At 46.6% G+C, this 15,834-nt stretch overlaps 1 protein-coding gene across 3 annotated transcripts in view; it reads right to left on the bottom strand.

Moving 5' to 3' along the window:
- Positions 1-15,834, bottom strand: part of CEMIP (cell migration inducing hyaluronidase 1) — a 173,364-nt gene that overhangs the window by 34,749 nt on the left and 122,781 nt on the right. For all 3 annotated transcript variants that reach the window (XM_025390719.1, XM_025390720.1, XM_025390718.1), the window contains 2 exons: positions 10,655-10,830; positions 8,191-8,400 (listed from right to left, as the gene is read on the bottom strand). In XM_025390719.1, coding sequence (XP_025246504.1) covers positions 8,191-8,400; positions 10,655-10,830 — 386 coding nt within the window. The remainder of the gene's footprint in view (positions 1-8,190; positions 8,401-10,654; positions 10,831-15,834) is intronic.

Here is a 15,834-nt window from a genome sequence, read left to right as displayed (position 1 = left end):
CTTCTGAATAAACATCCTTCCCTTCATCTTTAGTAATAGGCAAGGGTGTGATCTTGAATCCTACTCACCTGTTTAATAAGTCAATCAGTATCAAGGTCAGCCAATGGGACTGCTTTCCTTTCTCCTATTAAGCTCGAAAAGTTTGTTATAAATACCCTGGACAGACAAGCATGGGAGAAAAAGGCAAGAACATCTGAGGTCAAGTGTAATGCCTTCAACTTTACAAAGGAGGATCCCAAGGCCCAGAGAAGGGACATGGAGTGTCCCAGGATGCTCAGCAACCTCATTCTGCAGCTGTGATCAAACTCAAGCCTCTTGCCTCCTGCCTCCTGCCCCCTGCCTCCTGCCCATAGCTCTTTCTAAATCTTAGGAACCCATTTGCCCTGCTGTGTGGATCATACTTTGGGTAGTCTTTCTCTGAATAGGAGTAAATAATGAGTTAGGTACATTCTTATTCTAAAAAATGCCAGAGAAAGAAACTAACTCCTGAGAGAAAAACCCTCATTGAAAGGAAGAAAAATGATCACTGTTTATTGGATACTAAATGTTTTTACATGTTATCTTATTTAAACCTCATGGCAACTACGATTCTATAAGTGACACAGACTTAGAAAGTTGCCCCACATGACTTCTCTTGCGAGGACTGAATTGGGACTTGATTCCCCATCTGTCTGAGTCCATAACCTGTGTGGTAATCAATACTCAACAATGCCAGAAAGAAAAAGGTGCTCTCACTTTGGGCTGCATTTCTTTCTTCTCATTAGGAGTGGGGTGAGGATGGCGCACAGAATCAAGAGGGAAGCATGATAAGGCCGAGGACAGCCCTGGAGTGGGGGTAGAAGACACAAGTTCAGGTCTTTACTCAGCCACAAACTTGCTGTGTGTGACTTGCGTAAGTGTCCCTGTGTGATAGGATGACGTCTAAAGTTTCTTCCAGCTCTAACATTCTGAGATTGTTCTTCCTTAGAACATTACCCAGAGTTAAATATTTAAACTGTGACATAGCTTGGGATGATAGACGTAGATAGATGGATGGATGGATAGATAGATAGATAGATAGATAGATAGATAGATAGATAGATAGACAGATAGATATAGATAGATAGCAGATACATAAACAGTAGCTGCATAAACAAACATGCATATAGATTCACAGGTGGCCATTCAGTCCCTATGTGTGCCAACCAGAAGTAATGCGTAAGTTCTCCCCCCATTCTTTTGCACAAATTGTATTTTTCCCTTTGTTCTTCTGGATATCTTCCTCCCTGCTGTTGGTTGGCAGTTGTGAAAGCAATTCCTGAACACTGTTTTAAGTCTTCAATTGTTTTTAGGTGTGGTCCAGGCAGAAGATTGTGAAGGAGAAAATTCCTGGGCTCTGCCTGACACAGAGCTAGAAAGAGCCAGCAGGGACTGCCTCAGTGGCGGGGGAGGGTGTGACCATTTTATTTGGTTTATGGTCTAAATCAGGACACTTTTGAAGTGAAGGAGGTGTGATTAGTAGTTAAGCTGGGACAACAGGTCAAAAATTGACCATTCTGTGCAAATCAGGACATATCTGTATGTAATAATTTCCACCATCAACCTGTATACAGCAAGTAAAAGAAACTGCTGTTTAAAACAAACAAATACAGATAGAAGTGAACTTTACTTGTTTCTGCCTGCTAGGGTGGGTGTGATATGATTTATGTGATTGAGAAACTCGACAACAAATACAACCATGTTATAAAGAAGACCGGCATTTCCAATCTTCTGCCATTTTTTTTTTTAATTTCTTTTTGAACTGCTGAAAAGAAGATTGCCATAGAGTAGAGTGGTGGGTCATTTGTTTGTGAGTGTCTTAATGAGTTTTTGAATATGCAAATTAAAACCGGGTGGAAGAAAAAACCTGGACAACCAAGTTACTCTGCCTAACAAGGAAAGGAATGAGTTTCTAAGGCAGCCCAGAAGAGGTGGGGAGGAGGATGGGAGAATGAAGAGGAGGGGAAAAGAACTCAATAACCTGGTTGGGGGTGGGGAGGCAGTAGCCTAGGGGGAAGCGTTTGGTCTATAGAGGGACCTGTTACTCCATCTCTTACTGTTGGTTTCCGTGCTGATCTCTAGTGTACCCCCTCTCCCTCTGCATCTCTTACCCCAATCCACCAGTAAAAGCCCTGGGCCAATGAAACTTTTGGGGAAATCAAGGACAAGGGTCTGGGTTTCATATTTGGGTTCATATGGAAAGGAGAGATTGAAACTGCCTTTGCAGCAATTACAAGAGTTAGAAAATTATGACAGTGAAAGAGATCTGACCTAACCAACTCCATCTTGCTTCTAACCTCCAAGCTGTCCTTGGTCATTCCTGGGCGTAGGCCAAACTGACTTTGGGAGGAGCTTAGTTTATAGTTTAACTTTGAAACAAAAACGATAACAGCCCCTTCCAAAAACAAATCCCAGTCTTACGGGGGGACTAAACTGCTTTTGTAGGACTAACAAATTAGCCACGAGATTAGAAATTATGGTTTAGGAGTCATGCAGCTAGAGGCCACAAGATTCCAAGCCTCCCCAACTGCTCCTGGGGACAACATCGCTATTGTAAACCCTAAGGTTAGTGCTTGAGATATTTTTAAGATTCCGCACTAAATGGATCAGCTAGTGCCTCCCAGATGGATAAACTGGCTCATCTGACCTTGTGGCCCCCACTGGGAACTGACTTAGCACAAGAGGACAGCTTGGACTCCCTGTGATTCCATATCCGACCCGACCAATCAGCTCTCCCCCTTTCCCACCCCCTAAACATCAAATTATCCCTAAAACCCTGATCCCCCAATTTTGGGGGAGACTGATTTGAGTAATAATAAATCTCCAGTCTCCCATACAGCCAGCTCTGTGTGAATTAAACTCTTTATTGCAATTCCCCTGTCTTGATAAATCAGTTCTGTCTAGGTAGCAGGAGAGGTGAGCCTGTTGAGCAGTTCCAAGTTGAGAGCAGCTACATGAATCAAGAAGTGAGTGAGAATGTGAATTCAAGAAACTGAAAGAGGGAGGTAACCAGGAAAAGCCGAAGCCTCTCCCACAAATTCCAGAGCTGTGAGTTGGGGAGAGAGGGCACTGGATTTCCTGCCAAATACACAGAGGGCTCAGCCATCTTTCATAGGATGCCAGAGGGAGGATGTGTCCCTGGGGCTGGGGCACTTGGGGACTGGCTGCAGTCCATATAGACGGCACCCCTGGAGCAGTGCAGGACACAACCTGCAGGGCCACATGTAGCAGCCTGTTGGGGACATCCTGGTTTCAAGCATCTTGTGGCTATTGGGAGCATTTATGTCAAAGATAGAACATTTTGAGCAATGCACAAGGAGGAAAAGAAGGAAAGGAAAGGGCATGGTTTCTTCTCCCATTCTCTGCCTTAAAGAGGAAAGGGAGGAAGAAACAAGCAGAACCCATATTGAAGTCATTTTGTGCTTCCACAAAAGTACTGGAATGGATTCATTTCCTCCAGGAAAAACAGGAAGGTGATTCCCCCTATGTCCTGCCTCAGCGTTGAGAAACACATGTTAAGATGAAGTGGGGGCCCATTTTGCATCCCCCACTCCCGCTATCCAGCCTACAGATACTGTGCCATAGAGCCTTCCTTTGAAGGCAGACTGCACCCCACATCTGCCTGCATCCTGCAGCTTTGGTGCTAACCATTGCATTTCAAGAAAGACACCATTGACAATATCAATACAGTGAAAAGCATTTTCCAAACTGTGTTACAGAACACCAGCTTTGTGAGATGCGAATGAGTTTAGGAATTGCTAGGATAACCAAAGCTAAGCATGTGTTTTTATTGCAAGCCTTTGCTCTGCTAGCACTCATCATGAATTTCCAAAACAGGGAAAGAAGACATGTATGCAGTGTTTGCCAAGGTCTTTTAACTACAGAGGCCAGTCTCTTTTTGTTTGTTTGGATACTTGCTACTATCTTACAGAACCAGAGATGTTTACACAGAACACAGTTAGATACAGAGGCACACAGTGATACTATTTAATAAGTAATACTATTTAATATCATTGCTGACTATGTCATATACATTGTCTGGTTTAATCTTCCTAAAGACCCTTTGAAGTTAGTTCTATCATCATCCTCACTTCACACAGGAAGGAACTGAGTCCCAGAAAATTTCCATTATTCCCACAAGGCCACACTGGCAGATGAAAACACAGGTCTCTGTGACTCTATGCTCTTTTACCTCAATGTTCTACTGAAGCCCACAATAACTGCCATATCAAGAAAGAGTTAGGAGTTGAATGAAGAAAGAGAGACAGCGGTGGGTTTGCTGAGCTTGGTGGTGACATTTTGAATGACATTGTTGAGAACCATCACCAAGGCTCAGAGAGAGCAAAAGTTGAGAAGCCCACATTTGTGTCAGGACAGGAGTAAGAAGCAGGAGTTGGTGGAATTTCAGGCCACCCTTCCCAAGAGTTGGTGGTGAAGAAAGAGAAAGAGCAAAGGTGGCTGCCCAAGGGGGAATTAGGGATGAAGGAAGCTGTCCTCTGAAGATAAAGGATATCAGAGCCTATCTACAGGCAGCAGGGAGAGAGGAGCTCATGAGCAAGGGGCTTCCAGGACACTGTAGGATCAGCCCAGGGCCAGGCTTTAAGGCACTCTCAGCTCTGCACACCTAGAAACCCTTCTTTCTCCCAAGCCAGTATCTGCTTGTCTGGAATCTTCCTCCTTCAGATCAGGGATGGTGTTAGGAAAAAGGCTTCTCTGATGCTACTGAGTGGCCTCTGCATTCCAAATCAGGATCTCATCTTTGTCTGTATTTGGCCTCCTTTTGTCCCATCAGCTAAAAACGTCTTTCCAAACATAGTCAGGCGTGAGTAAATCCTTCAAGCCAAAATGAGGGAAGCAAATGTGAAATACCTATGGAGATCATCCAGTTCCCAAGGCAGCATCTCCGAATGTGGAAATCTCTGCCCCAGCGGCGGAGCATTTACAGGGTGAGGTGCCAATCCATAAAACCCAATTCCCATGTGGGGGATGGCTCTTGGAGATCTTAGGGAAGGACACTGGAATATGCTCCATTACCCTGCTGTCTGTCTGACTTAGAGAGTTAGAGGCCTGCACTTCATCTAGATTCTAAGCCAGGACAATTTGGTTTTACCTTGGGAAGGCCTCAAGGGCAACTTCAACTTCTAACCCACCAGCTTGGCCAACAAGCTCAGTCCTGAGCTGAGTGAGGCTGGAGTCCTACGTGGCCACCAGGACCAGGCTGTAACTGGTACCTCGGCCACCTAATGTCTGGACAATGGCCCTGCCAGTTTGGCAGCTGGCATCCCTAAGAGCCAGGCTGGAGGGAGACTTTGGCATACAGGGCAGCAAGGGTCTTCTGGTTCTGAGAAGTTGTCCAAGGCTCTAGCTCCAAGAGTCCACCTCCACTGTGGGTACAAGTAACCCACGGGGCTGCTCCAGATACAGCCCCGTGGGTTACCCCCGATCTGCTGCCTTCCCTCTTACCCCACACATTTCTCACTCTCCCAGACTATCTTCATGAACTTACACTCCTGGCTCAAGGCCTATGCCATCTTTCCCAGCCTCTCCCAGCTCTCCCAGCTCTCCTAGCCTCTCCCAGCCTCTCCCAGGCTCCAGCCCTGCTGGGATGCTCACTCTCAACACTGCCCTGCTGGGTGTCCTAGAGTGCCCAAGGCCTCTGCCCCTGCCACCAGTAATTCTTGTGCCGCTTCCCCCTTTTTAAGTCCATTGCTACAGCTGAGACCTGGGCTCAGCACTCTGAGAAAGGTTTGCTATTCCAAAGACAGCCAAAAACATTTCACAGGTATTTTCTAACTGAACCACCCTGAGAGGAAGCCATCACATTCTCCACAGCATGTGTGAGGAAACTGAAGACCTGCCTGGTTAAGTAGCTTGCCAGCAGTCACACAGCAAGTGTGTGAAAGCACAGCCACACATCCACACTCCAGGGTGTGTGTGTATGTGTGTGTGTGTGGTGTGTATTTTCCCTGAGATTCACAAGAGCTTCCATTCAAACTGTTCCAGATCTGTAATCACAGGCTTCTGGTAATCTTAATATCTTTCTTTTTAATAAAGTTGAATGTAGGTGAATTTAAGCTAAATTTATGAATAGAACTTCAACGAAAATGCTTAGAACAAGTAAAGCTCCAAAGACTCAGTGAGGCCTGTTATCTTTCCTAACCAATTCTACATTGTTCTCTTCACCATGTATCCTGACTGCCATCACCACCCTGTGTGAGAAAGGTGTGATTGCATCCATTGCACTGGTTCTGCAAATCACACAAGGGAGCAGGACAGACCTGAGGCCTGCACCCAAGGCAAAATGTGGGCCACACACTGGGCTCCATGGTTTCCGTGTTCTCTGCTTGCTTAATCCTGGAAGAAACCATGTAGGGTAAGCAGTGCCATCCTCTCCATTTTACAGAAGCATAGAGTGGTAAAATGACTGGCCCAAGATCACACGGCTTGTAAGTGGCAGAACTCCAATTGCAACCCAGGAAGTCTGGCTCCAGAGCCCATGCTCATCCCTGACATTCTGAATTTATTGTAAATCTTGATGTCTTTCAGCTTTAGCCAGAAAACATTCTCCTTTCCTTTTTCCTTGAGCCAGAAAAAATTCCTATAGCTTTCAGCAGTGGCTCCAGTACAGTCCTCTACCATCTGCTAGGAAGAATCAGCCTTCATGTGTGGACAGTACCTCCACATGAAACCTACCTGCATCTCATTCATCCTCACAACAGCCCTATGTGTTTGGTGTTGTTTTTTTACTTAACTGAGCAGGAAGCTGAGGTTCAGAGAAGTTAAGCTACTTGCCCAAGGTCCTACAGCTCACAATCTGTGGATCAAGCCCTTGAACCTAGGCCCTCCTAGACTGGGCTCCAAAGCCGAGGATCTCTTCTCTTTACTCAGTGGGAGGTTTTAAAACAGAGCATTTAAAACACAGAAACAACAGGCACTCTTTATAATAGAAGAGTACATGGAATAGAACCACACCAGAGTCACACGGACAGCCTCCTTATTTTCCCATAACCATATGCCTGTTGGTGAGGCTTGCTCTGCTTGGTTTAAAGCAGGGGTTACAAACGCAAATGCCCACAGGGGCCAGCAGGCAATGAAAGGAGTGGCACTGGCCTGGGGGATTTATAGTAATTGTAACAGCCATGGTAGGCCTGCTGCACACTGGAGAACGCACACCTGTCTTAGTGGAGGCAGCCTCGACTCTGCTCCAAGCCATTGTTGCCTTGCACGGAGGCAGGACAGGCATTGCCAACTCATCCTACTTTTCAAAAGAAGACAGGAATCCATATTTTTACGTAGAATCTCTTAATTTTTAAATGATGGAAACTAATTCAAATGTTTCTTGGCACTATTTAAGCCAAACAAAACACATCATATAGCTGGATTCAGCTTGAAGGGTGTCATTTTGTGACATCCAGTTTTAAAGTTTATAGAGGATATAAAGTGTAGTTCATTTAAAGAAAGTCCAATTTAGTGTAAAATTATCAATTTAGTGTAAAAATGTTCAAATGTTTCTCTAAACACAATATAAGCCAAACAAAACACATCTGGTTGCTAGATTCAGCTAGCAGGTTGCCATTTTGTGATGTCCAGTGTTAAAGTTTATAGAGGATAGAAATGTAGTTCACTTAGAGAAAGGTCAGTTTAGTATAAAAAAATTATCTGTGGAAATCAAGACAAGCCTCTGATACACATGTCAATTTGCTAATGAGAGTATTTCTCCCAGCAGAACTTGCTCTGAAGGTACACTTGGTTCAACAGAAGAAAAAAAGCCCATTGTTGTCACCATCTCAAATCTGTTGGGTAGATACCACAGCCAAGTCTTGGCATGACCCCCCTGTCTGCAGTTAGCAGAGCTGTCATGCTGTGTGGTGGCGGAATGATCTCCAGATTTCATGTTATGCCAGTGAAGCACAGGAAAAACTGGACTCCTAGAAACCACCACAAAGTAATCACTCTCCCATCTCTGCTTGGTACCTTTGGTAAGGACAAACCTCTATTTTCTCCTCCTTGTTTGGTTGGTGATCTGCTCCCAGTTGATATCATTCTAAAACCTGAGCTAAGGATGGTTCAACCCCCAAAGGCCCTGGATTAAATGCCTACATCCAAACACCCCTCCAGTGCTAACCATTCATGGCCCATCCCCAGAGTTCCCTGAGGGAAGGAGGTGCTTACCAACAAGCCATTGGAGCCATGGACTGTGACGCAGCGAGAGAATGTATGATGGATGGAGAGGTCCCTGATGTATGTGGGTGGGTTATAGCCTCCCCTTTCATCTACATCACCGGCCAGGTGGAAGTGAATCGGGTACTGACCCATCAGCTGCTGTCCCATATGCTTCAGCTCCATGCCCTCCAGGTGTGCTGCCTTAAATCCCAGAGCAAACTAGGAGAGGAGAACCAAGAGTCAGAGGAGCCCATGAGATGCTTTGGGATTTCCCTGGCTAGTGCCCATATTCCGAAGATGCAGAGGCATTGTTCTTTGTCAGTCCCCACCCAATACTCAGTAAATCAAAGATATTCTCTGCAAATGGGTTAGAATGCCTGGCCCTTCTTATACTGTGGAAGACAGGCAAGGAGCTGCTAATGACAGAGGACATTGTGAGGAAATGGAGTGCTTGGAAATGAGATGTTCTGAAGGGCTATTCTATAGTTGGGGCTCACTTTGACCCTCCTTTCCTGTCCCCAAACCATCAAGTGTTAGGAGAAAAGGATAACTCTGAGATAATCTGGAGGAGTGGGCTAGCAAAAAGCATGCCCTATGAGCATGGGGAATCCAGGTTACAGTGAACTATGGAGCAGCAAGAGCCTTTGCCATTGTCTCCCACCTAAGACCTTCTCCTAGCAGAGGGAAAGGGAACACCGAGTCTGGAATCTTCATGAGCCCATGTTCTGGTGGCATGTGTGTGAGTAGAGGGGATGCCACACACTCGCTTCATGATATGCCTAGAGTCATTCCTTTCGGGCTCAAGAAAACCACTTGACCACACGGAATTCCTGCCCTCCAGGTGCTCACCATGAAAGCACAGTCTGAAAATGATTCCTGTCAAAGGTCAGGCTCAGCTAACCTCTACTAGAGAAGGATAATCTTGGCATGCTAACCATTTCTTCCAAAAATAGGTGTCAACTGGAGTGTCAACTCCAGCAGTGGCTGCCCTGGAGAGCTGTGTTGAGAATGACTCTGAAGGCTAGTTTGAGCTCAGTGGGAAAGAGTCCCCTGATCACTCAGGGACTGCTCTCAGGATTGGAAAGGGGGCTACAGCAGCTTGTGTAACATAGACCTGTTATTTCTGCTTTAGTTTCACTAATGAGTTTCTCAACTGAGGACAGTATTGTCGCCTCTGCCCCACCCCATACCCAGGAGACGACTGGATATATGAAGTGTTTTTCGTGGTGATAATGACTGGGGAGCACCGCTAGCATTGAATTAGTAGGGACCAGGGATGATAGAAATCCTATAATACAGGCCTATGTGACAAAGCACTATCTCACATAAAATGCCAGTAGGGCCCCCATTGTGAATGCTGTAAGTTTCACTCCATTTGTCTCTTCAGTTCCACTACCAAAAAGTCTTATCCTTAAAGTGCATGATATTAGCTTTAAGAGAACTATCTTCGCAAAACTCCGAGGTAATATTATGCTATCGGCATTGAAACCAATTACCACATGAAGAAATTTTGGGTATCTTAAGCAATACAATAGAAAGGCACTTTGCATTGTGATATAAAAGAAATTCCTCTTTGAGCTTAATACTAGGAAAACGTAAGCACCAATAAACTAGTACCATTTTTCTATATTGTGCGGTAAGAACCCTGCAGCTCACTATGTCTCTTCTTTGTCTTGACTCTAACCAGGAAATTCACAGGTAAATTTAATGCTACAACTTCTTCTTTTTGTTATTGTTGTTGTTTTTGTTTTGAGACAGAGTCTCACTCTGTCACCAGGCTAGAGTGCAGTGGCGTGATCTCGGCTAACTGAACCTCTGCCTCCTGGGTTCAAGCAATTCTCCTGTCTCAGCCTCCGAGTAGCTGGGATTACAGGCGCTCACCACCAGCCCAGATAATTTTTGTATTTTTAGTAGAGATGGGGTTTCACCATGCTGGCCAGGCTGGTCTGGAACTCCTGACCTCAGGTGATCCACCCACCTCAGCTCCCCAAAGTGCTGGGATTACAGGTATGAGCCACCACGCCCAGCCAATGCTGCAACTTCTAGTTCCTCTCACCTGCTTATTGTTTTATCTATATGGTAATGGATCTATCGTAAATGTGACCTTTTGCAAGTTAAATGCTAGTTCTTTTAGGAAGTGATCAGGGCAATAATGAAGTAATAATGAAGTAGTCATGAAATAATGAAGACAAGGAATGAAGGTAGTGTTGAAACAGTGTGATGTGTACTACGTGGCAGAGAGCTGTTTGTTGTCGAGTTAGCTCTGTCATCTCTCTTATTCCCAAATATTTGCAGGGGGAGCTGCACACCAATGGATAATACATAAGACTTCTCAAACTTCCAGAAGGCACCCTCCCCTTGATCCCACCTCCTGTTCCTGGACCCTCATCCCTACCAAGAAGCCCCGCCTAGAGGCTGACATCATGGGAACTCTCCTGGTTGGGTTGAAAGATTCTGTCAGACTGATACATACCTTGATGTGGCCCCCAAAGGTATCGAAGTCAAAGAAATTGCAGATGTGGTTTCTGTAGGGGTAGCATTTGTCCTCCATCTCCCCCATCACTATTATGTTCCGGCTCAGAAGCCCAACCTCTGCCCGCATGTCCACGCCATCTATCTCCTCCCCGATGTGCAGGTACATTGGTTTCCCTAGGGCAGAAAGGGAGGAAGGTAAACAACAGCAGGTACTGCATGCCCACTGAGTTCTGGGCCCATGCCAGGTGCTTCCATGGCTACTGCTTACTCATCACCATGACCGGTGTGCACAGTGGTCTCATGTTACAGAGGGATGAAGGTCAGGGAGGTGAAGTCACACGCCTGCATGCAGAGCCAGATCTCACAGCTACACAGGCTTAGGTCTGAAGCCCTTAGCAGAAATGTCTAATTGTCCCCTAATATTTGTCTCCTTTTCTGCTTTTCAGTCCTAGACTCCCGCATTTTAGCTGGACACAGGGCCACCCAAGGGAATGACATTTCTCAGCCTCCTTGCAGTTAGGTGTGGCCGTAAGGTGTGAGAAGTGGTAAGTGCCACCTCCAGACTGCCCTCCTCTTGCTCTTTCCTGGGAGCTGTCAGGCTAGCCTAACCCATGCAGGTAAGAACCATGCCCCAAAGACGGCAGAGCAATGGGAGAGAAGAAACCTGGTCTCTGGATGACACCGTAGATTGCCAGTGTTAGGGAGATAAAACAGATCCTCTCTGTCTTTAAAGCCCCTGCTTTAGAACAGTGCAAATTCATAATCTGTTAAAGCAGGCAAATCCCTATTCTGCTTACCTCAGCCTCATGTAGAGTATGTATCTACAGCCTGGGGCTCCAGAAAGAGCCAGATTGGAGCTTCTGCATCCACCACTGTGGCCTGGCTCTGGATGCCTCCATGGTACCACATGGAGCAGGGAAGAAGGGCCTCCATCTGACTCTATACTGAGCTCCTCACCATCCCCTGCCCTTCCTCTGGTGTTGGTGGAGAGGATGCTCTCCCCACTTGTGCACTGACCCCCCAGTCCCACCCCTTTCCATATCCTTAAGGCCCTGGACTCCCTGCACTAGTAATTTCATTTCTTCCTTCTTTTGGGCTCCTTATATTCTATCTTCAAACTTCTCTAGACCTTCCCATCCTTAAAAAACTAACTAACAAAAGACCTTTTCCAGTTCTGCTACCTCTCCTAGCAATTGCCAGTCTCTTTCCCGCTGTAGTCAGAGCCCCTGAACTTGTGGTCTGCACCTAACCCCTCCGTTTTCTCTCCATTCTCTCCCTCCCATCACTCCACTCAATCTCTTGCCAAATGCAGTCTCTTCCTCTCCACTCTGTGCAGAAAATGCATCTCAAGAACGGTGCAGGGTGACAGGAGTTCAAACTTTAGAACTTCCTTTGATTTATAGCCCCAAATTCTGCCTCCACAACAATCCCACAATCTTTTATGGAATAAAGAGATCTTAGGCGAGCTCTAAATTTGTTGGGCTCGTCACTGAGGTTGCTGACCTGGCTTATGGATACTTTCTCTTCCATTTGAGGATGCAGTTACAGACAGCAATAACCTCCCATGTGGATTCCCAGCCTGAACCACACCACCTACACGGCTTGGTTTTCACTGTGATCTTGACTGGAGCAATGGAGCACTGGCCTCAGCCCCTAGACACTGCCAGTGTTCACATATGAAGACCATGGTTATAATTAGCCCTGAGCAACACCCTCTACGGTGACATTGTCCTGCTGTCTCCTCCACAGGAAGAGCTGAGACCCTTGCCTGCCCCTTCACCCTGCACATATCCTGTGTGCCTGCAGTGTTTCTAGGGATGTTTACCGTTTTGGGATTCTGCAGATTCAGTGAGATTGTAGGTTTTTGTTTTTTTGGGTTTTTTTTTTTTGAAGTATCTTATTCAAGATGTGAAATTGATGAACAGCAAATTTGAGAAAATATCTCCCATGGAGTTGGTATTAGTTTCCTATCCTGCAGTAACAAATTACCATAAACTTAGTGGCTTAAAACAACATAAATTTATTCTCTTATAGCCTTGGGAGTCACAAGTATGAAATGAGTCTAATGGGGATAAATCAAGGTGTCAACAGGACTGGTTCCTCATGAAGGCTCTAGAGGAGAATCTGCTCCTTGCCCTTTTCAGATTTGAGTGGCTGCCTGTGTTCCTTGGCTCATGACCCTTTCCACCCTCTTTAATGTGCATCACTCCAGTCTCTGCCCCTGTCATCACATCACTCTCTTCTGACTCTGACCTTCCCATGTCCCTCTTTTAAGGACCCTTGTGATCACATTTGGCCCACCCAGATAATCCAAGATAATCTCCCATCTCCAGAGCCTTAATTTATCACATCTGCGAAGTCCCTTTTGTCACATAAGCTAACATTCATGGGCACTGAAGATCAGGACATGAATATATTTAGGGGTTATTATTCCATCTATCACAGAGTCCTCCTTCTTTTTTAGATACTGGGTTGGGTCTTGCCCTGTCACCTAGGCTGGAGTGCAGTGGTGTGATCACAGCTCACTGTAGTTTCAAATTCCTGGGCTCAAAAAATCCTCCTGTCTGGGGATCCCAAAATGCTGGGACTACAGGCAGATGCCACCACACCCAGCACAGGATCCTTCTTTAAATAAGTATCAGACATTAAAAAAATAATAATCTTAGAAAGATTCCATTTACTGCCATGGACTCTTACTCCCTGATATGCAGATGCCAAAAAGTTCTGTGCCCTGCCGAAGGGGTCAGGAGTGGACACCATACATGGAAGTTGTCAGGCCTTCGGTTTCATCCAGGGTTCTGACACCGACCAGGGGAAATGATATGAAATGAGTTAACTCTGCCGAATGCTGGAGTTCCCTTCTCCAGGACAGCCCATTGAACATGGCTTCTCATTTGGGCTACAGGGCCATGTGTCTTTACAGTTCTGAGATCCAGAAGCAGGGCTCCCTCTGGCCACCCTCAGAAAAACCTCTCCTTCCATCCCTGACTCATCTCCCATCCATCAGCTCTGTGGCCTTCAGTTACGGGGCCTTCCCAGGTGTGGGGGTGCAGAATCTTTCTGAAAAAGAGCTTTGCACTGGCTTCTGAGTGGATCCTGAGAGCACAGAGCAAACTTTGCCAAGGAAAGGAAGGAGACTTCCCAAACTCCCCAATGGGTTGAGCATGTTGAGGGAACAGGCACAGAGAGCAGCAGGATCAGTCTTGCCAGGCAGGGGATGGCAAAGAGGTTTCCATGCAAAACTCAGTTCCCTGTTTACCAGTCTAAGGGGCTGACACAGTGAAACTCCAACTCCTGTGGGTTCATCTCTTATCACTCCCACACACCCTCTTCTGTTCCGGCCAGACCAGACCATCATCCTTCCTTGAACATGCCTTTGCTTTCATCAGTGTATCTCCCTCTACCTGCAGAAAGCTTTCTCCACTTTGTCCCACTTAGCTCCAGTTTCTCCTTCTCAGTGATGTGCTCCTTGACCACACTCAGTGTTAGTCTTTCCTTATGGGAGTTCCTGCAGCGCTCAGCAGAGCCAGGAAACCAGGCCAAGCCTCCCCACCTCCAGGACACTCATCCTTCATCTTCCAACCATCCCTCACAGCACGTGCATCCTGGTGCTCTGGGTGTTTCTCTCAACTTGCCAGCATCCACCTTAAAATATGGTGTCCAGGAAGGACGCTGACTAGAGGTTTCTGCTCTCATAGGTGGCCAGAGGAACTTCCTCAGGGATCCGGTCTTGAACGTGGCTGCAGAGGTAAGATAGTGTGATGGGGAGGATTGCAATTCTGGAGCCAGGCTGTGAGGGTCAGATTCCAACTCAGCTCACAGCTGTGAGTCCCTGAGTGTATTTAAGCTCTTGGAACCTCAGGCTCTTCATCTACAAAATGGAGATAATAATAGCACATACCTCAAAAGGTGGCTGTGAATGTTAAATGAGTTAATCCATGGGATGTGCTTAGAAATTAAGCCCCTGGCATATGGTAGGAGGCTAGTGTAACAGAAATGACACCTGCAGCTGTCACTAGCACCATCTCCAAGGCTCCCACCGCTGGCTTCACACCTATAATAACGGGAGTTGGTAGATAGCAAATTTGGCATCTTTCTTTGTTCCATGGAGGAAGGTGGGCAGGGTGTAGGAGTGACTGTCAGGTAGGTGGAGGCACTGTGTTTATCAGACTCCTGTCAGCCAAGGAAATATAACTCAGATTGAAAGTTGCAAGAATATTTCAGTCCAACAGCCGTCTTCCCAGCTGCGGCGCTTCCTATCAGAATCTTTTACAAGACCTGGCCATGGCTGTTAGCTGCAGCAGCCACCTTATCTGTCCTGCTGCCGTCTTCACTGGCCACTCCCAGGCTGCTATCCGAGAGACAAGGGACACTGTGTGCCTGACTCCCCCGCACCGCCTCCTGCCTCAGAATTCTCCCACCAGCCACCACTCCTCCCTTCCTCCTCAAAGTACTGATACGTGAAGCCCAACCAGGGAAAAGCCGATGTGGCCAAACTAGCCTTGTCTCAAATAATCCAGAAGAGCCGTGAGCACCTGGGTGAGGGGGGAGGAGGCCTGTGAAGCAGAGGGGCTCTGCACAGTTGCCCTACACAGGACTGCAGATGCCGACCTACCCTAGTCTTTACTCTGCAGGTGTCCTGGTTCCACAACCTGCAGACCCCTCTCTACAGGGTACACAGGGTGCTAGGCACCCTGGGGTCAAGAGAAGAAAAAACATCAAGGACCTTCCAATGGAAGGAGCCAGAGTGTGCACATGTAGCTCAGACCTAGCAGGACTCAGTGAGTCTGGGGAGATGGGGCCTAACCTTCTCAGATCGGGTATGAGGATAAGTCCAGAGGGACTCAAGCTGGAAGGTCCCAGAAAGCAAACATAAACCCAGGTTCCCCACAGTCATCTTCATGTGGAGACCTTGGGTACAAGGGCTTTCACGGAGGGAGGATGAAGCAGCGCGTGTAGTCTTGGAGCCAGATAGCTCTGAGTTGGAATCCTGGCTCAGCTGTTGATTTGCTTGACCCTATATCAATGCCACCCACTAGAACTTCATGTGATGAAGGAAATGCTTTATTCTGGGTTGTCCAGTATGGTAGCCACTAGTTACTGGTGGCTACTGGACGCATGAAACCTGGCTGCTGTGATCGAGGAGTAGAATTTTTTTTTTTTTTTTTTTTTTTTTTT

The sequence above is a fragment of the Theropithecus gelada genome, chromosome 7a (assembly GCF_003255815.1).
Source record: "Theropithecus gelada isolate Dixy chromosome 7a, Tgel_1.0, whole genome shotgun sequence".
In the NCBI taxonomy this organism is placed as follows: Eukaryota; Metazoa; Chordata; class Mammalia; order Primates; family Cercopithecidae; genus Theropithecus; species Theropithecus gelada.
This window is presented reverse-complemented; position numbering and strand designations above follow the sequence as displayed.